Source organism: Macrobrachium rosenbergii, chromosome 8 (genome assembly GCF_040412425.1).
Source record: "Macrobrachium rosenbergii isolate ZJJX-2024 chromosome 8, ASM4041242v1, whole genome shotgun sequence".
NCBI lineage: Eukaryota > Metazoa > Arthropoda > Malacostraca > Decapoda > Palaemonidae > Macrobrachium > Macrobrachium rosenbergii.
The window spans coordinates 10,051,528-10,076,543 of NC_089748.1; the positions used below are offsets into that span (position 1 = coordinate 10,051,528).

The 25,016-nt window shown below is 46.3% G+C and overlaps 1 protein-coding gene and 1 long non-coding RNA gene across 2 annotated transcripts in view; both read left to right on the forward strand.

The window, feature by feature from the left end:
- Positions 1 to 25,016, forward strand: part of LOC136840600 (NBAS subunit of NRZ tethering complex-like) — a 791,298-nt gene that overhangs the window by 108,150 nt on the left and 658,132 nt on the right. Inside the window, 1 exon segment of the mRNA XM_067107278.1 lies at positions 213 to 402. Coding sequence (XP_066963379.1) covers positions 213 to 402 — 190 coding nt within the window.
- Positions 11,988 to 12,388, forward strand: LOC136841214 (uncharacterized). Its single transcript, XR_010853827.1, has 2 exons — positions 11,988 to 12,047; positions 12,268 to 12,388. It is a non-coding gene; the product is annotated as an uncharacterized lncRNA (long non-coding RNA).

Consider the following 25,016-nt stretch of genomic DNA (forward strand, 5'->3'; position numbering starts at 1 on the left):
AGGTGTGATTTTTGTATCTTGACTTTCTCTGCTCTCTAAGCTTTCTGGTACAATAGTAATTATTTAATGATTTCTAAAGGCTGTAAAGTTAATCTGTTCACTGGGCAGACAGAAACACCTTTAATTTGCAAGGAATGTAAGTTGGATTTTTTTTATAATGCTGTAACATACTGTATAACAATGTAATAATGTTCTGAAATTACTTTTTATAGTCTTGACTGTGACCAAGTTTACCAACAACAGTGGAGAAGAACATCTGTCACTGTAGCTTCCATACAAGATTACTTGGCTAAAGTTCATAAAAGATCTTGGGTGCTGGATGAGTGCATTAATAGGGTGCCTGAAAACATTGATGCTGCTCGGGAATTGCTCTTGTATGGTCTTCGTGGAACTGACCTTGAGGTAATGTGAAATCTAACGTTTAGTGGTTTGAATGTTTAGCATTGTTAAGTATCATTATTCTGCTTTCTGTTATGATACAGTATAGAATTATGTAACCTGTGGAAATGAAAGGGCAGAAGAAAAAGAGCAAGAATATTAACTTACCAAAGCAAAATTGAAAAGAATGGGAGATGTGATGTTTAAACTCTCATTTTCTTTACATCATGTCATACCTCTACAATAAATAACAAGAATACAGACCTGTGTATTTTACATATGAATATCTTTGGCATATTGGTTCAGACTTGGAAGCTTGCTAACAAGGTGAGTGAGAGAGATTTTTTAGGGGAGACCCACCTACTCATCTGGGTGTACTGTCCCCCTCTTTTTTTTCAACCTCTTTCATGCATTATGTATCTGCTGCTGCTCTGTGGTCATGGAACTTAATTTTGATTGTCATGAAGCTTTGGCATTGCATTTCTCTCTCTCTCTCTCTCTCTCTCTCTCTCTCTCTCTCTCTCTCTCTCTCTCTCTCTCTCTCTCAATTTGATCATGTGTGTGTTCTTATTCCTTGTATGTAGTGTCAAGGTGCAAGAACAGTGTAGGTATTCTGGGTAGTGTGTACTTTGGTGTGTGTGCATATGTGGATGTGGCTGCCCTATGTTGCCTGTGAATATTGATCCCTGTGTCTTTTTGTTTTCTTTGCAGTGATTTGGATTATCTTAGGGACTTCCTCAAGGGTGATTGTGCTGAGTGTGGTCACTGTCTTTGTGGAAGCAGTTATGCTCTTAGCTGAAGATTACCAAGCTGATGTCATTGTTGGGGACTACCAATGACCACTCAATCATTTGCAGTGAATGTTCCCATGCACTCTTATAAACCAACTGCCTGAGTCCACTGCTCTTGCCTTGCATGCTGGACCAGGAACTAAGATTCCCATTGGAGTCCTTGGAGTTGTATTCTCTGACCATCCCATAACCTTTGTTTGTAGCACTTTTAAAGTATAAGGCTTTGGCTAATACTTTCATTGCTGCTGCTGATCCGGCAACTGATGGAGCTCTTACTATGGACCATTGAGCCAGAGGTGTGGTAGGAGATAGAGGTAAAAATTGCAGCCATGCTTCTTAGTCCTTTTCATTCTGGAGCTTTATCTCTTCCTCTTCTTCTTCTTTCCAATCTCTAGGGCTACAAAGAAGACTTGGAAGTCTTCTCCTGGTGACAAGTCCTGCTGGACTTGTAATGGGCACCACTCTTCCAGGAAGAGGGGTAATGGACATTTATTCAGGGGATTGATGTTTTAGGAGGAGGACTGACAACATTTGCCATAATGTGCGCTAGAATGGCCACTTTTTTAATCTTCTTCATGTTTTCAGTGTACCAGTCCAGAGGTTTGGTGGGAGGAGTTTGCACCATATTAGGCTACAGATTATCCCAGGTCCTTAGAACTGGTTTTTTGATGACCATGGGCATGTGCATGACTGTCCACTGGGACTCAATATCGGTCCTGGCTCATCCAGACTGGCCAGGGCCTACCTTGATGTTTTTCATGCCTTTAACTGATCACCTGTGAAAATGTAAGTATAAATTGTCAATTTAAGAATGTTATTAGCACCCATAGGGTTATCTTCTTTTATACAAAAATTTTATGAAATTTTTTGTAGTTATGGTTTATAGAATAGAGAATATCTTCATTCTTTTTTTTCATTTGGATCTAGGCTTAGTGACAAGTGTTGTCAAAGTGTGGGAGCCCACCAGAGAAGAGCGCTTACAAAGCCTGAGAGTGGTAGTCGACAGACTCCAGTCAAAGGGTTTTCTAATAAATTGGAACAAATCCCGCCTTACACCCGGCAGATGTTTTCTGTGGATGTGGGCTTTGTTGGGATACTCTTCACGGCCAGTTGTCTCTTCCCACCAATGCTCAAATCAGAATGAGGAAGGACCTGAAAAGTTTCCTTGCACAGCCCAGATTTTCCAGACACCAGTTGGAGCAAATGTTGGGCCTTTTACAGTTTGCATCTGTGGTAGACCCAATCCTCAGACTGCAACTAAAAGGTGTAAACAAAGTCTGACTCTTGCATGCAAAAAAAAAAAAGATTAGCGATTGATTTCATCCAAGGAGTCGGAGAGTTGGGAAGATACTCTGGAAGGGGTCTGTGGCAAAACAGGTCGACCTGACTCCTCAGCATGTACGAGTGATAATATACATGGATGCCTCCTTGATAGGTTGGGGAGGCCATTGGGACGATTGTCAGGCAACAGGAAGGTGGTCACCTGTTCTGAGAAAGTTTCATATCAGCTTCCTGGAGCTGATGACTCAGAAAATTGAAACCTCCAAAAAGGACCCACATTTTGTTGGTCCTAGACAGTTTGACTGCAATGTCTTGCATCAAGAAGTTAGGCTCATGCTCAGTCCCTCTCAGTGCAGTAATGCTGTCTATCCTATGGATAGTGTAAGCAAGGAAGTGGTACTTCCCACAATTCACCTGACAGGGTCTCCCAATGTAATAGTAGACTTGGTCAAGGAATACAGCTGCCTCAACCGAGTTGATGTTAGACAATCACTACTTTCAGATAATTGCCAACATGCTTCCACATCCAGAAGTGGACCTGTTTGCCACATGCAAGAACCATCAAATTCCAGTGTATGTGTCTCTGGAGCTGGACAGTCAGATAATAGCAAGAGATGCATTTCTACAAGATTGGAACAAATGTAGGATGATATGCCTTTTTCTTCCGTTGTCCCAGATTGCAAAGGTTTTGAACAAACTACTAACTTTCAATGGAACCGCTTACTTAGTAGTCCCAAATTGGCCAAACAGTCATTGGTTCTTATTAATTCAACAACAGGCGAAGAATTGTATTCCATTACTGTCCTCTGTTCTATCCCAGAGAGTAGGAGGGAAAGTCATCTACACACCCTCCTCTCTGAGCCGAGACTTTCAAATGTGGATTTTTAAAATCTTCTCTACCATGAAGATTATTCACCCAACATTGTTAGGTACCTAGTGCAGAAACTACGGACATCGTCTCTCTGACAGTACCAGTCCGTGTGGAAAGTGTGGTTAGATTACATCCATGCTGAGAAGCCCAGTTGAGATCTCTGTTGAAATGCTTCTACATTTTGTTATACAGTATATCTTTTCAAAGACAAGTGCCTTGCTATTACAATAATCTTGGCATACAAGGCAGCATTGTTGGAACCCTTGCTTTATGGTTTTAGAATTGATTCTAACATATAGAAATTATTACTTCCCTTCTCTGGTCTTTTGCATTGCAAAGACATGCTCCTGCAAGGCTTCCCATTATCTGGTCACTGAATAAGGTGCTTAGACTTCTGTCATCCCGTCAGTTCAGTGGGACCAATACAACTACAACTCATATGCTCCAAAAAGCAGTCATCTTCACTGCTTTGGTATCAGGAGCTCAGATCAGTGAACTGGGCTCTCATAGACTGGGACAACGCTACATCACTCATACATCTAGCCGCTGTTTATTATTGTTTCCAGGTCCATCATTCCTGGCCTGAGAACCCTTTAAAGAGAAAATCCCCTATTCTGATAAGGGAACTCAGTTTTTTGGATAAAACATTATGCTTGGTTCAAGCACTCAGGTTTACCTAAAGGTGACGGCAGACATCCCAGGTGGTCCAATTTTCATGCATCCTAGCATAAACAAACCACCCCTTCTACATGGGCTGAGAATTATTTTAGTTTTCCTCATTAAAAAGGCAGATCCCCATGCCTTTCCTAAGTTACATGACATCTGGAAGGTAATTACATCTTTGGCTTTCTTCGGAAAATTTTCTTTCAAAGAAGTCTCCGAGTATACAGGGTGGTCATCAGAAGCAGTATTCCTAGAACATTTTTGCCATGAGCTTGAAAAAATTTGGCTACACTGTATCAGTAGGTGTATGGTAAGTCCTGACCCCATAGGTACTTCAGCAGAAAACCATGGGTCTTCTTGATGTCGTGGTTATGCTGAGATATTGCTGGGAATGGTGCAACAATCCTGTGGCCGAACCAAGCAAATTCAGGCAAGTCACCTTAGAATTGTCTTAATATATTTATAAGTTCATGTTTTGTTTCATGTTCTTTGTTGCCAAACTCTATGGGTATCTGGAATAAAGAGTGTGATTTATAATTTATGACTTAACTGTACACATATATGTATACACATACACACACACATACATACATACATACATATACATACATATACATACACATACACATATATATATATATATATATATATATATATATATATATATATATATATATTATTATGATTAGCAAGAATTCGCTAGCAAATTACCTCCCCCTCCTTTGTTGTTGTTGGTTGTTCATTTACTGCCAGCCGGCCGATCGATAGACCATCTGTCTATCGACTTAAAAACAAGGGTTAAAAGATTAAAGGCGCTCCCATTTTTGATAAAGATCTTTCCTTCGAGGCAAAAGTAATCTGGCTTGGGCGTTTTCTCCTACAGGCCAAAACCTCCCCTGCGGGCAGCAGGTGCAATGAGTCAAAGCATCTGTGTTGGGCGCACCCCTGTCCCATAGGAGGGATAAAGGCAAAAAGCCCAAGGTCTCGACACACACACGCGGGCTGGAAGATATGGAGTGAACTTGTGAAGACGTCCTCAACACCTGGCCCCATCGATGCCCTTGCATCCTAACCACGTGGCCCTTTCCAAAGTATACTTCTCCTCGTGCCCCTCGACCGTATTCCTCGAGCCCACACGCCATTGCTTGGAGTTTCGAGGAGTCCCCATCGCCTTGCCGCTTTACGGAAGCCCTTGCATCTCACCACGTGGAAGAAACTCGCCTCGAAATCGCAAGTCATCCACGGACCGCCTTCTACACGCCCTCGGAAAATCTGCTAAGGTAAAGTGCCCTGGAAGAGCCCCATTTCAGTCACGCTTTTGTCTCGTAATATTTTCTTAAAGAGAAAGCCAGAAATCTCCCTTGTCTAATGTCCGTGCACCTCTTGCATCGGCAGTATTAATTCTTTATTACTCCTTTGGCACCCTCAGTGCAGCCTCGAATTCATTATTCTTTTGTCTATTTTCATTACTGGCGTATAATGTACATATCTCTCATTTCAGAGGGATGCTATTTCGTGGAAGCTTCTCGGACTGTGGCTGGAATTCCCAGTTTCATTCAACCTACTGAGTTCCTCTTTCCCGTACTAATGTCATTTATGTAAATACACTACTTTAAATGTGCCCACGTGTTTTACGTAATATTTCCCTCAGTAACCAGAGCCCTATGCTCATATGAAATTCTCCTTTGTTTTCCTCTTTTTTTACGTTTTCGCACCCACGAAGTCAGAATCACAAGGCTAAATTAACTTAAATTGTTGCTACCTGTCTCACAGAGTATATTTCAAACTAAAACCACGGAAAAACGTAAAAATGGCGACCTGGCCATAGATCTCGTTTTGCAGTTGCAGTTCCCTAGTGTTGCTTTATTGCATTTGCAACTTGCCAGATCAGCTATTAGCAAAGCTAAGCTGGGTACGAGACAATTACTTAACCTTTTGTGTAAAACCAGCACACAGATCCAGAAAATTCCACGTAAGTAATGTGTTATTCTTAGCAAATCCTTTTTACAATCGTGACTGTTCCTAGGAATTAGAAATAGGACGCATGTAATCACTGAGAGAAAAGAACCGCCGTATTAGATTCGTTAATGCATGCCTTTCAGGATAGGTAGTTAGGAAATAACCAGTGCTAACCATCCTTTGCTTCGAGGAATAGTGCGAAATTCCTCTGGGTTAAAATCTTTGCCATATCTTTTGCTTCGAGGAATAGTGCGAAAATTCCTGTGTTAAAATCTTTGCCATATCCTTGCTTGAGGAATAGTGCGAAAGAAATTCCTCTGTGATACTTTTTACTTGCATTTCGAATGAGCGAACTGTTATTTAGGCGTGAATAAATTCCCGTGGGACACGACGAAGTCAGCTTGCATTGCTGAAAATTCTCTCAGTGTAGTTAGAATTCGAGCTAGGTGTTAGGAAAGCGAAATTTAAACTCCGCTTATAGGGAAAATTACTAGGCCGTTGTACTGTTATCCTCTCAGGCGACTGGGAAATTCTCCGGAATCCCAGACGGTATATAAATATACGGGTTCATTCACCCAGAATCTAAAAATACCTCCGGTGTTGGCCAAACGACCTGCACCCCCACCCCGCCCATGCCCGCGTGTGTAGCATTTTTTTTCCCCATTCATTTCTCTTTGGGTTTCCGTTAGTAATTTCTAAGTCCTAAGGGACGAATCGTAATTCCAAGTCCTAAGTGACTCCTAAAATTCTACGTCAAACGTGGCGAGAATTCCTCCAAATTCCACAAATTCCAAGTCCCACGTGACTCCTAAAATTTCGTGACGTGGCGAGAATTTCTCCAAATTCCAGTCCTTAGAGACTCCTAAAATTCTACGTCGCACGTGGCGAGAATTTCTCCAAATTCCAGTCCTCAGAGACTCCTAAAATTCTCACGTCAGAATTTCTCCAAATTCCAGTCCTCAGAGACTCCTAAAATTCTACGTGCACGTGGCGAGAATTTCTCCAAATTCCAGTCCTTAGAGACTCCTAAAGTTCTCGTCAGCACGTGGCGAGAATTTCTCCAAATTCCAGTCCTCAGAGACTCCTAAAATTCTACGTCGTGACGTGGCGAGAATTTCTCCAAATTCCAGTCCTCAGAGACTCCTAAAACGTCGCACGTGGCGAGAATTCCTCCAAACTCCAGTCCTCAGAGACTCCTAAAATTCTACGTACGTGGCGAGAATTTCTCCAAATTCCAGTCCTCAGAGACTCCTAAAATTTCGTCGCACGTGGCGAGAATTCCTCCAAACTCCAGTCCTCAGAGACTCCTAAAATTCTACGTCAACGTGGCGCAGAATTTCTCCAAATTCCAGTCCTCAGAGACTCATACAAAAATTCTTCGCCGCGACGTGGCGAGAATTTCTCATTCCCACGGGAACCCAAAATTAAGTCCTTTTGAGACATTATATAGTGTAGTTCACACATCTAAGCCCTTACGGGACTGATCATTCTAGTTCGTTAGAACAACTCCTTAACTTCACGCTACAGCCGGCCAAGTCCGAGCGTGACAAAACCCAACTACGTCTTCCGAGACACATATGACAATTTGCGTTCGCTTAAGAACAACCACGTCTTTCCAAGACATATCAAATTTTAACAAGTCTCCTCAGACTTACTAATCACCTGTCTTATTCAGACAGATCCATTCGCCTGCAGTCTGAACAATTGAGTGTTTCAGATTCCTGCAATTGAGTCTTTTCAGACAACCTGAGTCTTCTCAGACATATCATATAACCATTATTTCAAAATGGCTAATACCAGAGCCCAACAAAACGAGGATTTCAAATTCTACATGTCCGCTGGGAAGGACATGGGACTATCGGGGCAAGATCTGAGAGCATGGGTTCAAGAACGAGTGGACGATGCCAAGGCGGAGAGAGCAAGAGAACGTGAAGAGAGGGAGAGAGAACGTGAAGAGAGGGAGAGGGAACGAATTGCCCAAGAACAACGAGAGGAGAGAGAACGAATCGCTCAAGAACAACGGGAGGAAAAGGAACGTGCAGAGAAGGATAAAGAACGTGCAGAGAAGGATAAAGAACGTGCAGAGAGGGAGAGAGAACGTGAGGAGAGAGAGAGAGAACGCGCCCATGAGCTCCAGGTGCTAGAACGACAGCACGCCACCCCCCGCCCCTGCCGCGGGGATGAGTGCCCTCAGCCAAGCTCACTCGTTCATGCCAAAATGGACCGAGTCCGAGCCTGAAGTATGGCTTGAAAGGGCCGAACGAGTCCTGGAATGCTGCGATCTCTCCCCCGCGGAACTCTCCCTTGTTCTCACTAAATTCCTGGGCGGAAAGGCCCTCGTTGCCTACCACGCCCTTCCCGCGGACGATCGGGGAAACTGGGAAGCCGACGCCAAGCAGTTCGAGGCGTGCAGAGATTACCCCGAGTGGTGGAGGAGACGTTGGAGAGAGCAGCCCAGAGAAGCAGGCCAGACTTGGTCCGATTGGGCGTACCATTCGAGCGGGCGTTGACAAAATGGCTCGATTCGAAGGAGCCACTAACACCGCCGAGGTACTCGAGCGGTTTAAGTCGAGCATTTCCTGCGCTACGCCCCTCCTGCCCTCGCCACTCATATAGTGGAAAAAGCCCCAGCAACACTCACCGAGTGTTGCGAATAGAGACATGTGGGAAACTCACCACCCTCAAGAAGGATCCATGGGGCGGAAGATAAATCCCCGTCCCTCCTCGGAGGTTCAAATTCCCACAAAAATGGGAACTCGGGCAAGCCCATAACTTGCCATTATTGCAAGAAAACAGGGCATTCCTCCGAACAGTGCGGAACAAGAAACCGGCTCCTCTCTCTCCCGGAAAACCGACAAATAACTTTCGCCTGCGCCCTCCACAGGGGCAGCGCGGAAAGATTTTAGCCAGACCTTTTGCACGGCGTGCAAGGTCTATGGCCATTCTCCCGCATGGGCAAAATGCCCACGCAATAATAAAGTAAATACTCCCACCGTCGCCTTGGCCGTCACAGATCCCCAGTCATTAGGCCCTCCCGCCGAAGGGGCCTGTATCGTGGCCTCTCCACGAGGTGGCGAGCCAGCGCGCCGAGTCACTGCTTTCGAGGACTCGGGCGCGCAAATCTCCCTCATCAGAAGGGACAGAGTTCCCCTCACGGAGCTATCGTCAATAGACGAAAAAACTCGTCACGATCGAGGGAATAAATCAATTTAAGATGATACTCCCCTACGGTCCAATTGAGAGTCTTACGACCTCACCAATCCAAAATGTGCAATCTTGCAGTAGCAAGCCATCTCCCCGGAGGCTATGACGTCATCCTGGGACAGGACTTCCAGTCCCTGCCGAAATCACGACAATCTAGGGGTCCATTCCCGAATCATTCCGCGGGCGCGAGTAATCCTCCCCGCTTCTCCTCAGCCAAGACTGGCGCCCCTGGGTACCAGAAGGACGTGCAGTCCCCACCAGTGCCACCTGAGTACAATGTACAGTGGCCCCCTCGATCGGTTCCCGATCCCATTCCAGTGCCCGGCCCTGCCTCAGTGCCAGTGCCAGGGCCCAATCAAATCTCCCTTCAGGAGATGCCAAATTCCTGCCGGTGCCACTTGCATGCCCGAGCAGGGCCAAGCTTCGTCCGTCCTGACCGACGAGCCCAAGAAACCTCTGATAGCGCCTGACTCTGCCCCAGTGCCAGAGCCAGAGCGCACGCCGATCTCCATTCACGGGATCCAACTCAGGACCCCTCTCTTCCCCGGCCTGGCACCGCTACCAGCGTCGGTCAGAGAGACGGTTCCTCCCGACCACCGCGAAGCTCACCTGCAGGTGCGGCCTCGCAACCCGTGCCTGAGCTGGTCAACGTTACCTGCGAGCCGCTCACGCCACCCCCGACCGCCTCCTCTCTGCCTCAGCCCGTCGCCGACGCAATTGCAAGTCAGGATTCTGCCATATCTCACTTGGCGATGAACTACAAGAGCCGCGACGGATCATGGTAGAACCCCACGGAACACTCCTGCGTCAGCTGTCGCATCAGCAGGCCCAGGTGGTACTCCGTGCCGCCCTCGGTCGCGGGCCCTCCGCTTCCCGGCCGAGGACGACTGTCCCATTAAGAAAGACTCGAGGCGAAATTACCACGGGCGTGGGACATTCCAGGTAATTTACAAAGAGCTCTAGAGCTCCCATGGCACCTGTGCCACCATTTCATTTTCGAAGGTCTTGGCACCCCTAATCCAGAAGGGGATGTCAGACCCTCCTCTATCTTCTTCCGTTCCTCAGGAACTGCTACCTCTTACCATCCTCTACTAATCTTCCTTAAATTATCCCCACAAGAGGCAATTAAAATACGGGATACCATTCCCCACACAATGTATAAATCATTAAGAATAACAGAGTGAGAAGTGGCACGCCCTTGCGCCCATACCTTGGCACCGGGCGTGCGTGTCAGCCCCCTCCTGAAGGAGTCGCGCCCCGGTGCACTTTTCTCGCCCTGGGACTGAAAGGATAGTCCGGGCCGTAATTTATAGGCGTGGGACGATAAAATTCCCGCCTAACACAATAAAACCCTCACTCTTTTCCCTTAGCTCCTCTGCCAATATCATTTACCTTCTTTTAGTCATTTAGTTATCTTTATTTTAATGAATCGCGAGTCATAAACTCTTGCCCTTGTGATTTAAATGCCCCTTTGTAAGCTCTGAGGGACGTGTCCCGCCTTTCATATGCGGTCAAGTTTCATTCGTAACGTCTTGCTAATTTTCCTTTTGTTATTATTATCCCTTTTCCCCTTCCATTCCTTCCAAGATCGCTGTTTGTCCTACCCCACATCTTTTGTCTGCTCGCCTGGTCATAACATTGAGTTGGCAGTAGACGATAAAATTAGCGTAGTTTAAGGTTAGCGAATTAAAACCTCGCGAATACTCTCGCCCGCACACGACTGTCAAATTCCCGGTGTGTGGGTCATCCCTCAGCTCGCGTTGAACGATAGCTGAGCAAAAGTAACGTTAAAACGAAGATAAATTATCAATGCGAATATGTATAGTCATTACAGTATCGTGTAAAAGGGGATGTCATTTACAAAAATAAACGCTGTTTTTCATTTACACAGCCTCTTCAAGGCAGATTGTACTAACCGCATGCATTTTATCTAAAATTAAGTAACCGTGTATTTTAATTCTTGAACAATACCCATTTCTTTTCATTTGTTGGCCATAGCCTCATATGCGTGGTCCTATAATCTTAGTTAATTCACAATTGTTCGAGTCACTTTATAAAGTTACAGTGGGTAACCAAATCTAAAGTAATTATTCTTTTGCAAGTGTTTAAATCACTTTGCGTTCTGTTAACGAAGATTGTCCCAATGTGTTATTAAAAGTAAACAAGCTTCATAAAACCCTTAGGAGTAAAGTTCATTGCAAGGCAGAATGTAGAGTAACGTAAAGCATTTGCCGCTCATTCTTGAATATCGATGTACACACCCGAAGGAGGTATGTACATCATCTTGTATGGGGAGGTATTATGATTAGCAAGAATTCGCCAGCAAATTACCTCCCCCTCCTTTGTTGTTGTTGGTTGTTCATTTACTGCCAGCCGGCCGATCGATAGACCATCTGTCTATCGACTTAAAAAAACAAGGGTTAAAAGATTAAAGCGCTCCCATTTTTGATAAAGATCTTTCCTTCGAGGCAAAAGTAATCTGGCTTGGGCGTTTCTCCTACAGGCCAAAACCTCCCTGCGGGCAGCAGGTGCAATGAGTCAAAGCATCTGTGTTGGGCGCACCCTGTCCCATAGGAGGGGATAAAAGGCAAAAGCCCAAGGTCTCACACACACGCGGGCTGGAAGATATGGAGTGAACTTGTGAAGACGTCCTCAACACCTGGCCCCATCGATGCCCTTGCATCCCTAACCACGTGGGCCCTTTCCAAAGTATACTTCTCCTCGTGCCCTCGACCGTATTCCTCGAGCCCACACGCCATTGCTTGGAGTTTCGAGGAGTCCCCATCGCCTTGCCGCTTTACGGAAGCCCTTGCATCTCACCACGTGGAAGAAACTCGTCCCTCGGAAATCGCAAGTCATCCACGGACCGCCTTCTACACGCCCTCGGAAAATCTGCTAAGGTAAAGTGCCCTGGAAGAGCCCCATTTCAGTCACGCTTTTGTCTCGTAATATTTTCTTAAAGAGAAAGCCAGAAATCTCCCTTGTCTAATGTCCGTGCACCTCTTGCATCGGCAGTATTAATTCTTTATTACTCCTTTGGCACCCTCAGTGCAGCCTCAATTCATTATTCTTTTGTCTATTTTCATTACTGGCGTATAATGTGCATATCTCTCATTTCAGAGGGATGCTATTTCGTGGAAGCTTCTCGGACTGTGGCTGGAATTCCCCAGTTTCATTCAACCTACTGAGTTCCTCTTTCCCGTACTAATGTCATTTATGTAAATACACTACTTTAAATGTGCCCACGTGTTTTACGTAATATTTCCCTCAGTAACCAGAGCCCTATGCTCATATGAAATTCTCCTTTGTTTTCCTCTTTTTACGTTTTCCCACCCACAAAGTCAGAATCACAAAGCTAAATTAACTTAAATTGTTGCTACCTGTCTCACAGAGTATATTTCAAACTAAAACCACGGAAAAACGTAAAATATATATATATATATATATATATATATATATATATAAGGGATTTTGACAAAGGAAAAAATCTATTTCTGAGGAAGGTCCGTGTCACCCGGTGAAATTCCATTACAGCACGAATTTCTAGGTATAACCTTGCTAGATATACCAGAGAAAAAGAGCTTTCAGGAAAGCTGGGTTACTACCCCCAGTCGAGCGTCTTCCAGGAAGACGTCGGTATAAGGAGGGGTGAGTGAATACCACTACCACGGAAACCTACTCGAAAGATCTCTCCTGTCAAACCCCGGAACAGCGGTGAGCCGTTACAGCCCCACACCAAACACCCGCCAGGACGGCGACACCAGCGCCACCTACCTCATTCCATGCTAGCACTAACCCCAGACTTGGCATGTGCAAGAGGGGGAAAGTACTAGGTGATTCAGGAGGGTCATCGGGTGACACGGGACCTTTCTCAGAAATAGATTTTCCTTTGTCAAAATCCCTTTTCTGAGTCCAGTCCCTGTCAGCCGGTGAAATCGTGATAGAGAATCATGCCAAGGCTGCAAGTACCAGGAAAAAGAAATGGGGGTAATCTGAAGAAAAGGCAAAGTTTACCAAAATAATTTTAATTAAGCAATCTCTTTCGTGAGCAAGAATACTAAGACTAAGGCATATTAAATCTAAGGCACATCAAAAAACTTAATACTATGAGACGTGGGAGGTCCCGATACAACGGAGAAGAGGCCCCAAAAAATCTTAAAATTACTTGAGCAAAGTGAAACATGAAAAGCGCACAAAATAACTGTAAATATAACCTTAATACTATACACATAAACTTATTCTAAACACGTAAGAGAAAAAATCAATGAGCATTAACATATACATATATCTGGGGTACGTGGAGCCAAATAAAAACTGTCCAGTACCCCATAAGAAAAACAATCATGGCATATCAGATTACACTTTTTCCATTAACAGGTACAAGAAACATCAATATGAGGAGCCAGGCAGTGAGGTATAATCAACCAGGAGAATAAGCAGAAAAGTAAATGAGGCAGGCGGGATGGGGAAAAAGGAAAGGACAAGGATATGATTAATTAAGGTGGGAGATGACACTTCCCACAGCTATGGTAGAAAATTTCAGGGCTTTGAGCGTTTTTAAATAGTGGCGTTTAAACACTGAGGTGATTTCCAACCCGTGTATTTAGAGAGTTCTGAGAAGTCCATATTATGAAAGTAATTAATGGAAGTAGCAACTGCTCGAATATCATGAACCTTGGGAACTGAATCTGGGTTGGCCTGTTTAATGAAATAAAAGAATTTGTTGTCTTATAGCATTTAGTGAAAGAGTACCACCTTTCTCCCTGATAAAAAGAGGACCCGACTTACACTGTGGAGTTCTTAAAAGGTAAGATTTAAGTGTATAAACCGGACATAAAGACTGGTCTTGAGGAAGGGCACCACCTTCCAAGGAGACCACCTGTCTTGTGGGTCTTCGTTCTTAGCTAAAAATCTAGGGTCAGGGGAAAGGAGGACCTCTCCAGATGGGAGGAAGTTCACATAATTATCACCTCTAGTGAGAGCCGACAGCTCTGAGATTCTAGCACCTGAAGCCAAGCTAATCAAAAATAAGGTCTTCCTTAACAGATCCTGATAAGAGCAATGAAAGTTATCCATCTCTGATGCTAACTTGAGGACGTCATTGAGAAACCACGTAACAGACTGTGGGCGTGATACTGGTCTCAGACGAGCGCATGCTCTGGGGATAGATGAAAAGTAAGAATCTGTAAGGTCGATTTTAAAGCCGTAAAGAAATACTTTCTTTAATGCTGATTTGATTGTGGTAATAGTGGCCGGAGCAAGGCCTTTCTCAAACAATGATCTAAAGAAGGAAACTCCTAAATTAGCTGTCATGATTTTGGCTTCAGATGCTTTTAGGAAGGAGGCTAATTTTTGACTGCTGAGTCATACTGTCTAATAGTAGAATCTCTTTATCTGATTCTAAAAACAGAGTGTTGACGGGTCAATGTTCGCTCCTTTTGGGCTGGAATTTTATAAAGTCCATAAAACTAGGGCATTCTGAATTCTTGAGGAAGCTGACACAGTCTTGGTTTGTACTGTCTGGTCAGAATGGGCTTGAAGGAATCAAGACTCCGTAATCCCAGTTCCTGAAGAAGAGGGAACCAATTGCTTTTCGGCCAATAGGGGGCTACTAGGGCTAATTGACCTTTGAATGTCCTGAGTTTGTGTAAAACTTTCAGCAGTAAATTTATTGGAGGAAAAGATAAATCTTCTCCCAATTGTTCCAATCTACTGTCATTGCGTCTATGGCATACGCCTGAGGGTCCAGGTTGGGGGCCACATAACAGGGGAGCTTGAAGTTGCTCTCCGTTGCGAACAGATCCACTTGGAGGCCCGGAACCGGCGGCAAATCCATTTGAAAGATTCCGACATCCAGGGACCCTCCGTCTCCAACGGAGTAGTCCTGGACAGGGAATCCGCCACCACGCCCGCACCCGCTAGGTGGGTGGCTGACAGGTGCCAGCTGTGCTTGTTCGCCAGGGAGAAGATAGCAACCATTACTTGGTTTACTCGGCCTGATTTGGAGCCGCCCCTGTTGATGCAATGAACTACCACTGCGCTGTCCAATACCAACCTGATATGAATCCGGTTGGGGGCAGATTTTCTTCAAAGTTAGAAAGACCGCCATAGCTTCCAGGGTATTTATATGGAACTGCTGAAACATTGTGGACCACGTTCCTTGTACTTTTTGTTTTGGTGAATATCCCCCAGCCGTTTTTAGGAAGCGTCTGTGTGAACAACTAGTGCCGGAGGGGGAAATTGAAGCGGAACTGTATTGGACAGGCCCCTTGACCGAGGCCCAAGGACTACCCAATCTTGTCTTTAAGATTTGAGGAATGGAGGAGACCTTGTCTCTGAGCTTGACATTGGCTCGACTCCGCCACACTCTGTTTATGTCTTTTAATTTCGCTTTTAATAGCAGGTCTGTCACTGAGGCAAACTGAAGAGACCCAAGGACCCTTTCTTGGGACCGAGGGATGCTGATGGATTTTGAGGAATCTCTTGGTGAGAGATGCTATCTCTTTCCTCTTGGAAGGCGGAAGGGACAGCGTGTGAGACGACAGATCCCACTGGAGACCCAACCACTGAAACCGGGACTCCGAGTCAGACGGGACTTTCTCTGTTCAGTTGAAAACCTAGCGACTCCAGGAAATTGATGACTATGGACGTAGCTTTCTGACACCCGGAACTGTTGGTGCCCAAATTATCCAATCGTCTAAATATGCTGCTAGGGATATCCCTTGAGACCGGAGTTGTTGTACTACCGTGTCCGCCAGCTTTGTGAATATCCTGGGCGCAATGTTCAGACCGAAGGGCATGACCCTGAAGGAGTAGGCTTGATTCCCGAGTCTGAAACCGAGGAACTGAGAGAAGTTCAGCGCAGGAGGGACGTGATAAAAGCGTCTGAAAGATCCAGAGGTGGTGACGGCTCCACGCGAAGTAGAGTCCGTACCTGAGCCTACCGTAAGCATGCGATAAATTTGTCGCATTTTATGTAGAGATTTAGACGCGACAGATCCAGGATCACTCTTTGCTGATCGGAGTCTTTTTTGGGAACAGTGAATAACCTGCCTTGAAACTTTAGGTGCCTTACTTTCTTTATTGCCCGTTTGTTGAGCAATTCTGTCACGTAATCCTTTAGGATTGACGTGGGTGGCTGGTAAAACCTGGTTAGAGGAGGAGGGTTTTGATCCAGCTCCATCCTAGTCCTTTGGACACAATGCTGTGTGCCCAAGGGCTGAAGGTCCATTGGTCCCTGAACCAAAACAGGCGACCGCCTACCTGTGTTCTCTCAGTGGGAGGGAGCGGGTTTATTCCCCCTACCACGTCCAGGTCTTCCCCTTGGGGTGGTGTTGGGCTTCCCTCTATGGGGGGCTTTGCCTCTTCCTCCCCTTGCAACCCTATTAAGGCCGTGAAAGTAACCACGGCCTTCGTATGTGGGGTTGTACGCCGGTGAGGCCACATAGGAGGGTGCAGCTGGTTGGACCAGCACATACTGTTGGGGTGAGCCTTGAAGTAGAAGGCTGCTCCACTGCCGAGACCGGGGACGGCTTGGACTACCGCCTGATGGTAGGGCCTCTTATGCCTCCTGAAGCGTTTACCTCCTCTCGATTGGGGGCCGGCCGATTCTGGGGTCTTACGCTTATAGGCCGAAATGCCCCAGCGAGAACGAAGACTCTGGTTGGCCGTGTAGCCTCGGCCATAAGGGGTGACCTCCTCTTCAGGGAAGAGGTTAGGTCCCCAGATCGAGCTTTTCACGAGCTTGTTAGGCTCGTGGCGGATAGTCGCATCGGCAAAGATGAACTTCCGACATTCCAGTCTGGCCATAATAAACTCAAATAAGTCAGACTGGAAGCCTGCCAACAAGGATTTAGCCAATACCTGAAAGAAAGGTTCGTCCGAGCAGGAGACGGCAGTAGCTTCAGTAAGGCATCCCGGAGTTCAAGGATCGGGCTAACTTAACCCGAGCATCAAACTCCGCTTTCAAAAGAGCTTCCGGCAGCTTGGGGAGCTGCTCACTAAACTGGCGTGGAAGCGCAGAAGGGGTCCAGCTTCCCGACCGTGAAAGTGGACGGGGCTTCAGCCAGAACTCATTACTTCCTGGGAATACCAGGAAGTAGGGTCTGTCTCCTTAGCTGTGGTAACGGATTACCATCAAAGCACGCTCGGGCCGTAGCCAGAGCGACTTTGTCCAAGCAAGGGGTGGGAAGGTTGTCTCCCAGGGCAAACATAGTGAAGTTGCCCTTGAAAGGAGTCAACCGTGTTGTCTGCCTGCCACTCCGTCAGAGTGCGCAGAAGAGCCGACTGAGCTTGGTCCCTAGGGACGATGACAGTCTCCCTAGGAACCTTGTCTGACCGAATCAAGCTTCCTCCGTAAGCCTCCACGAAGCCTAACAAAGGGGGCAGGAGATCGGGGAAGAACTCCAATTCCTCCAACCGTCTCGTGCCAGACCATCAAGTGTCAGTTTGCCATCATGTTGGATGGCCCGAGTAAACGCCAAGGGTTACCGACATCGAACAGCGGAGGTCCGCAGTGTCGGGATAACATACTGTGGTTCGGCTGGGGGTGGGTGGAGCCATTCCCGCCAGTATGTTATCATGACTGGCCAACTTTTCGGAGATTTTGTTAAATCTCGAATCCAAGTCCTCCGTAAAACGTTTATAAAGCTGATTAGCAAAGGCCTCTGCGTCGAAAGCAGGTTGGCGAGGAGGGCTTGATTTTGCAGCCCTCTTACTCGCGCCTTTGCTGGAGGAACCAGACTTGCTCCCGGAGGCTACAGGCCCTGAAGCCTTAGCCTTCGACGGGGGGAAGGGCGATGCCTTCTTGGAGGTCGAGGACTTGTAGCCCTTCGCCTTCCATGAAGTCTTCAACTTCAACTTGGGGATAGCAGACGGAGCTCTATCACCCAAGGAGGAAGACTTTACAAAACCTGCAAATGAAGAAATTGATGAAGCAGGGGAGTCAAATAAAGGGGGGCCCGCCCCAACAACCTCACTTACCTCACCACTTACCACCTGGTCCTGCTCTCTACGTTCATGGGTTCCAGATTAAGATCCATGGCGGCTACGTCCTCCGAGACCTCAGCGAGAGGATATCCACTTGGGGTGGCTGGGTCTCATCCCGGATCTGCTGGATGATAGGGGTGGCAAGGTCTTCAGGCACTGCTGCCGCCACCCGTGCGGGAGTGAGAGCAAGTCCCTCAACCTGGCGTCGAGGGCGTAGGGCTTCCCCGACGGAACGTTCCTACCAAACCCAGCCACCCAGGCGGAGGATTCCAAGGCAGACTTCTTGGAAGCTTCATCCGCCTGTAAGAAAGCCAACAATTAGCTAAGAACGAAAACCATTCCGGGACTCATAAACAAATACCACATATAATATGAGGAGCATAAAGGCAGGAGTAATGTAAAGACTGTTACTTACCGACTCATCCTGGACAGTTGTGCAGAGCAAAGCAAACCTCACAACCATCAGGGTGCCAGACAACCAGGTCATCCAGTCGGACCGCACAACCAGCGTGGGTCCGGCAAACTCACGTGACCGTAAGGTTGTTGGAGGGAGGCGGTGCACCCGGCTCCTCACAGCGAACAGTCTGTAAGTAGAACAGTACATGAACCTCCCACTCTAAGCAAAGCTAAAGCTGACAAGGCCTGGAAACTCCACTGCAACCGGAATACTCCGCGGAGAAGAACTCCTAATCATAAACTGGGCCAATAAGCTCCAAATTACATAGAGTGGAAGGTAAAGGTTTTCAGACCCGGAGTACTCCGGGAATGAAGGAAAGAGAGACCAGGAACCAACCCTAAGGGCTGCCAGTAAAATAACGGCGGAGCCCCGGGTATAGGACCGAACTCACTTATATAACATATATAATGAATTAAGGAAAATATTCCTGTAGATAAACTTATCTAAAACAAAAACAAAAACAAAAACAGTAATAAGTGATGATAAGAACTCAAGAGGACGGAAGGATCCGCTCCTCTCCAAATGAACAACCTTCCCCTTACTTCCCGCCGGAGAAACAAGACAGGTAAAATGCATATGTTCATAACATAGGCTGAAGCAATATGTTACCGTATCAGCGTAACCCGGGGGGGGAGAATAATGGATAGGGATTCGAACACGTTCGAGTAAACAAACCGCCAACCCCAATACAGCGATGCTAGGGACGATATGGGAGGGAGCGAATCTCTCAACCAACCAGGAGAAGTCCCTGAACTCGGAGAAAACGCCATCTAGCGCCACCCGCACGAGTAGAGCAAGGCTGAGAGAGGAGGGGGGAAAGGAGGGGAGGAGTAGGCTACCAGGAAGGAACAGGAGACGGGGAGAAGCTCACCACTTGGCTAACTGCACCATACCTCCCAGACGATGAATCTTGGAAGGGTGGAATGCTGGAAGCAACACAACCCGAAGCCCGACTCTACCTAGGCGAAGCCTAATATGGACCTAACCTTAACATAGGCTAGGAAAAAAGGGAGGGCAGAAGGGAGGAGGAAGCAACAGGGAGAGAAATTTTGTGCTGAGAACCAACCAGGATCGAGAATGGCGGGCAAGGGGCGACTAGCCTAGAGGAAACACAACCCAAGAACTCGATTCCCCAAATTGGAGGAAGAGGACTAAGGGGCTCACTCTGCCCACCGAAAAAAACGATCCCGGAGGAAACCGCAACAAAACTCCCTCAACCTGAACTCCTCACCCAGGGCAAGGGGATGGATGCAAACAGCCTACTCCACAAAATAACCATCACTATAAAAACTAAAATGTGCTCAACAGAGAGCGTAGCCTACCCCGGGGAAGCGGTTAGATCTGAGGCTGCCGCCAGCACCGAGGTAAACAAACAACAAAATAATAATAAAACTAAAACTACAAAGAGAGCACCATCTTCAAGCAAAATAATTAGCCTAGTGAGACCAAAAATAACAGGAACCCAACCTGGGGGAACCTGGACGGGCATCACTCTCACAAAGGCCCGTAGGCCAATGAAATAATTCATAAGGGGAGCCACAGTGAGGAACCACCAGGAAGGGGAACCAAAGGGGCAAATTTTATCTATAACGACGAGGAGACAACTCCAACTGAAAAGAACAGAAGGAGTCGCCTCAAATGGGTCGACATGGCTGGCAGGGGACGAAATTTGTCAGTGGCACATAATAAGATCTCAATATTTATGAAAATACGAGACCTTAACAGCCAAAATTCAGAACAAAACCCCACAAGAAGATGGTACTTAACTTGAAATGGTAAAGCTGCTCGACGCCATCTCAGAAAGCAGAAAAATCCAAAATAATGGAGACGAGCACACAAAAGAAACAGAGATTTCACGTGCTAGAAAAATGGAATGAGGTAGGTGGCGCTGGTGTCACCGCTCCCTGGCGGTGTTTGGTGTGGGGGCTGTAACGGCTCACAAGCTGTTGGGGGGTTTTGACAGGGAGAGATCTTTTCAGTAGGTTTCCGTGGTAGTGGTATTCACTCACCCTCCTTATACCCCGTCTTCCTGGAAGACGCTCGACTGGGGGTAGTAACCCCAGCTTTCCTGAAAGCTCTTTTCTCTGGTATATCTAGCAAGGTTATACCTAGAAATTCGTGCTGTAATGGAATTTCACCGCTGACACAGGACTGACTCAGAAATATATATATATATATATATATGTATATATCAGTTAACCCCTGTATTCACCGGGGATGCGTACCACACACCCCCCCGCGAAGTGTTTCCCACCCTGGTGAGACAGGGAGGCTGACAGGCGGACTCTGCTCTCATACTCTGTTTTGAGGAGGGCTTCAGAAAGTAGGGGTAACTGTTCCAGAAACTGCTGACTGGCACAATTGTTAGCCAGCTTCCCCACGCTGAAAGTGAGATGGACCCCTTTCCATATCTCAGAGGCATTCGGTAGTACAAGCGAGGTCGGCTTGCACTCTTCAAGGGTAAGGATGGCTTTTTCCTCAATAACGGCCTTGAAAACAGACTGAGCCATCTTCGTGGCAAAAGGAACTACCATCTCGTCTGGTGTCAAGTAAGATGTGAGATTCTTCCCGAAGGCTGACACCTGAGCACTGGTACAGGCGGCCTTCTTCATCTCTGCCAGGAGAAGCTTTTGGGCTACAGAGTGCTTAAAGATCACCGTATCCTTGGGGATGGTGTCATGTTGGAAGGAGGCTTCATCACTAAGCCTCACATAGCAATAGGGGTAGGCCGCTTGACTAGGGTAAAATTCCAGGTCTTCTAATGGCCTGGCCCTAGGCCTTTCCCACAGTGGAGAATGCCATCAGCCATAGGCATGGTGACAGCACAGTGCCAAGGGTTCAGTGGGCTGAAGACTGGAAGTTGGGAGGCTGGTGGCAACTGACCAAACGGAGAAACCAATTGTGCAGGAGTCTGTATAATCGACTTGAGAGTCGACAACTCCGACGAAAATTCAGCTATTTTCCCATGAACTTGAGACTGCAAGGACTGCAGGAAGGAGCTCATTTTCAAATCTAGGGCGGCGGTGGTCAAGGGTGCTTCTGAGGGAGTCTCAGTGAAGGATGGACCCGTCCCAGACACCGGGGATGGCTGGAGCTTTTGAGACGGTGCAAAGGACGTCTCACTGCTCTCGGATACAGCAGTAGATGAGGCAACTGGAGAAAACAGACGAAGAGGTGTGGAGGTGGTCCCGGACAGAGTCTCAGAGGGGGTCTCCCAAAGATCTGCTTCTTCCCGAAGCGAGGAGTATCCACCTGCTCCTCGGTCTCGCTATCCGGATCCATGTCTCGATATTAATATCCAAATTATCTAGAGCAGGGGGTAGTGGTGTCCCAGGGTGACAGCTGCACCAAGGGGACGGTGGCATTATAACTGGAAGGTTGAGCATCAGGAAAGAGGAGGCTCTAAGTTCTCAGAAGGAAGGTAGGGTTGACCCTTCTTCCTATTTTTACTAAAACCACGTACCCAAGTTTTTAACTCACGTTTAGCCCACTTCCGGTCCTTTTCGGGGACAGTATAGGTCTGTAACCTGTGAAGAAAGTCCTTGTAGACACAACACTTTTCCGGGTCCCAGATGACAGCGAGCCACGGGTGGAGGAGCAGTCAGCATGCTTCGACAACACTTATGCCCGCAGGGGTCGGGTATCGTTGACTTGCAGGTGAGATGGGCGCAGATCACTCCCTAGGAAGAAAACTTCAATGAATATTTTTTGGACATAAATGGATCAAGACCCCAAGCCTTAGCTAAATTAGTATACAATATTTCACAGAAATAATGTAGTTCACAGAAATAAAGACAAAGCTAGCCTAGGAAGCTCATGACTAATTTATAGGCTAAGGAAGGATAGAAGGGCATTATCTGGGAATAATTTCCAACCTTCATCAAATCCCTCAAAATTCAGTAAGAAGGCACTGAAGCCGGGGCAAGGTGCCAAGCGATGAAGTCAAGAAACACTGAAGTAGGGAGGGGGAAACTGAAAATTGGAATGCAAAATTCTGTCCCAGTCAGTAGAAAGAGGGTTGGGGAGAGTGCCTGGGCCGACTGATCAACGGAGACAAAGGGCTATATGAAAGACTGACTGGGGAAGGACACGGTCTTGAGGGGAATTCCGGAGAACCAACCTTCAGGACGGCTCATTACTCCCAGATACAGAGAGGGTGTCAAAAGTCCCAAGATGGCTGCTAGTGCGCAAAAAGCAGGGACAGCTGCAACCCAGATAGGCATGCCAACAGGCTCCCGAGCTGAACGTCTGCTGACAGCCAGTTAGGCTATGTTCTATTCTAGGTTGGAGGAATCCCAGGCTGGATGAGGAGACCGACAGAAAGTTCGAAGCCGACATGGTTCGACAGGCGGCTGAACGTAATTTTCCACCTTTGTATGCCGCCACCAGGCTAGGCTCTATCCTAGTTGGAGGGGAATCCAGGCAGGATGAGGAACCGACACTGAAAACGGCTGCGGCCGTCATGGTGACAAAGCGGCGACATGGCGACAAGGCGATTAGACTCGAGCTGGGAGGCCGACAACGGTTCCAACCTTTGCCGGACCGATTGCTAGGCTGGTTAAATCCAGGGTGAAGGAGGTCCACAGAAGGATGAGGAACTGTAGCCAGAAAGCAGCAGCTCTAACCGTGAGGCGACAAGGGCGACCGCTAAGACACGGGGCAACATGCACTCACCGCCCCAGCACGAAGGGGCGGGGTGAGAAGCATGAACAGAGAATCGGCCTCAACACGTAGGCGGCGTCGGCCAAGATGGAGCTGTCCGCCTGGGGAACTGGTCAAAAGGCAAGTCGAAGACAGCCGGGACAAAGGACAGGCTAGCCCTGACAGCCGACAGTGAAGTTCATCCAGCAAGGCTGGAACTTTTAACGTCATTGTAAAATTCAGGGGAACTCCCGGGTGGACTAGGCTAACTAGAAGTCCAACGGGCCAAAGGCCGAGGACCAGATGAAGCTAGCTAAGAGAAAGACCTAAATAAAGGTAAATATTAAATATCCTATTGAAAATAAATAAATAAATATATAAAATATATAAAATAATCATGAGCTTCGTTAAGGTGGCGAGACTGAAGTCGGCCAAGGAAGCCGAAACCAGTCACGAAAAACTCTGGCTAAATGGCATTAAAAAGGGATGAGAGCTTATAATTGTCTCTCTAAACGTCTAAAAATACTCAACTTCTTAGAAGGAGGAGGAGAAGATGAAGCCATGATCCAAATAAGAGAAAAAAGCACCAAAATAGCAGGAGGGAGTTACAGGGGAATGAAACAACTCAGAGAACTGCTAAAGGGAATGACATAGGTCTGTCGCTAGCGACTCCATAACTGATATCGGGAGACAGGCGTGTAATGGCTTAATATCAATTGTTACCCCTTCCAGCAGACGAGGTTAAATCTATCCGGGGTAAGATAGCTGTGGCAATGCTTGCATACATCCCTGTTACATACACATATCCATTATTGGATAGTTGCAGTGGGGTTGGAACTCCACAGACTCTTTTTTTTTTTTTTTTTCTCTGGTACATTTAGCAGTATTTGTGCTCTAGAAAGCTGCCTAAGGGAACCTTTCATCAGGACGACACAGCCCGAGCCCAAAAATAGGGTTATTTGTGTGTGCAGAAGGCAAAGTGATGAACATGTTTTGTTCTCCTTCAGTTTACTGAAGTGAATTAAGACCAGGGAAACAATTATAGTTATTTGATGGAGTGATGCCCTTTTTTATCTAGTATATTATAATGCCTCACACATAACTTGATAAACTTAGTTTGATTAAAACAGTGATAAGTAAGTTTTAAAGGAACACTGTTACCTTTAGAGTGTTCACTCATAATTTTATTTTTATGAGGGTCTGAGGTATCTCTGAAGTGAGGTAAATTATTGGATTTTGTGATTAGTTGTGTGATAACCAGGTACTTGGTACCCACATCATGATAATATATATATATATATATATATATATATATATATATATATATATATAATATATATATATATATATATATATTATATATTTATGTATATGTGTGTGTATGTTCTTTATATATATAAAATTTCTGATAAGTATGGCCTGGTTTACAGTGGCCTTGCCTTTCAATTGAAAGACCTGTGTTCGATCCTGATGTGAGTCAGGAATTTATTTCTGTTCCACACTTGTTTGTGTGTTGATTATTTCTGTAATATATATATATATATATATATATATATATACACACACACACAGTAAACCCCTGTATTCGCATTCTCATCATTCGCGGACTCACGTATTCGCTGGTTTCTCTATGGAACATATCTAGCCATTATTCGCAAAAAATTTGCCCATTCTCGGTATTTTTTATTGAGAAATATTCACTAATTACTGTATTTTCATATTTTCATGAATAAATGCACTTTTTGTGATAAAACTATTAAAATACTCAGGTATAAGCATTTTT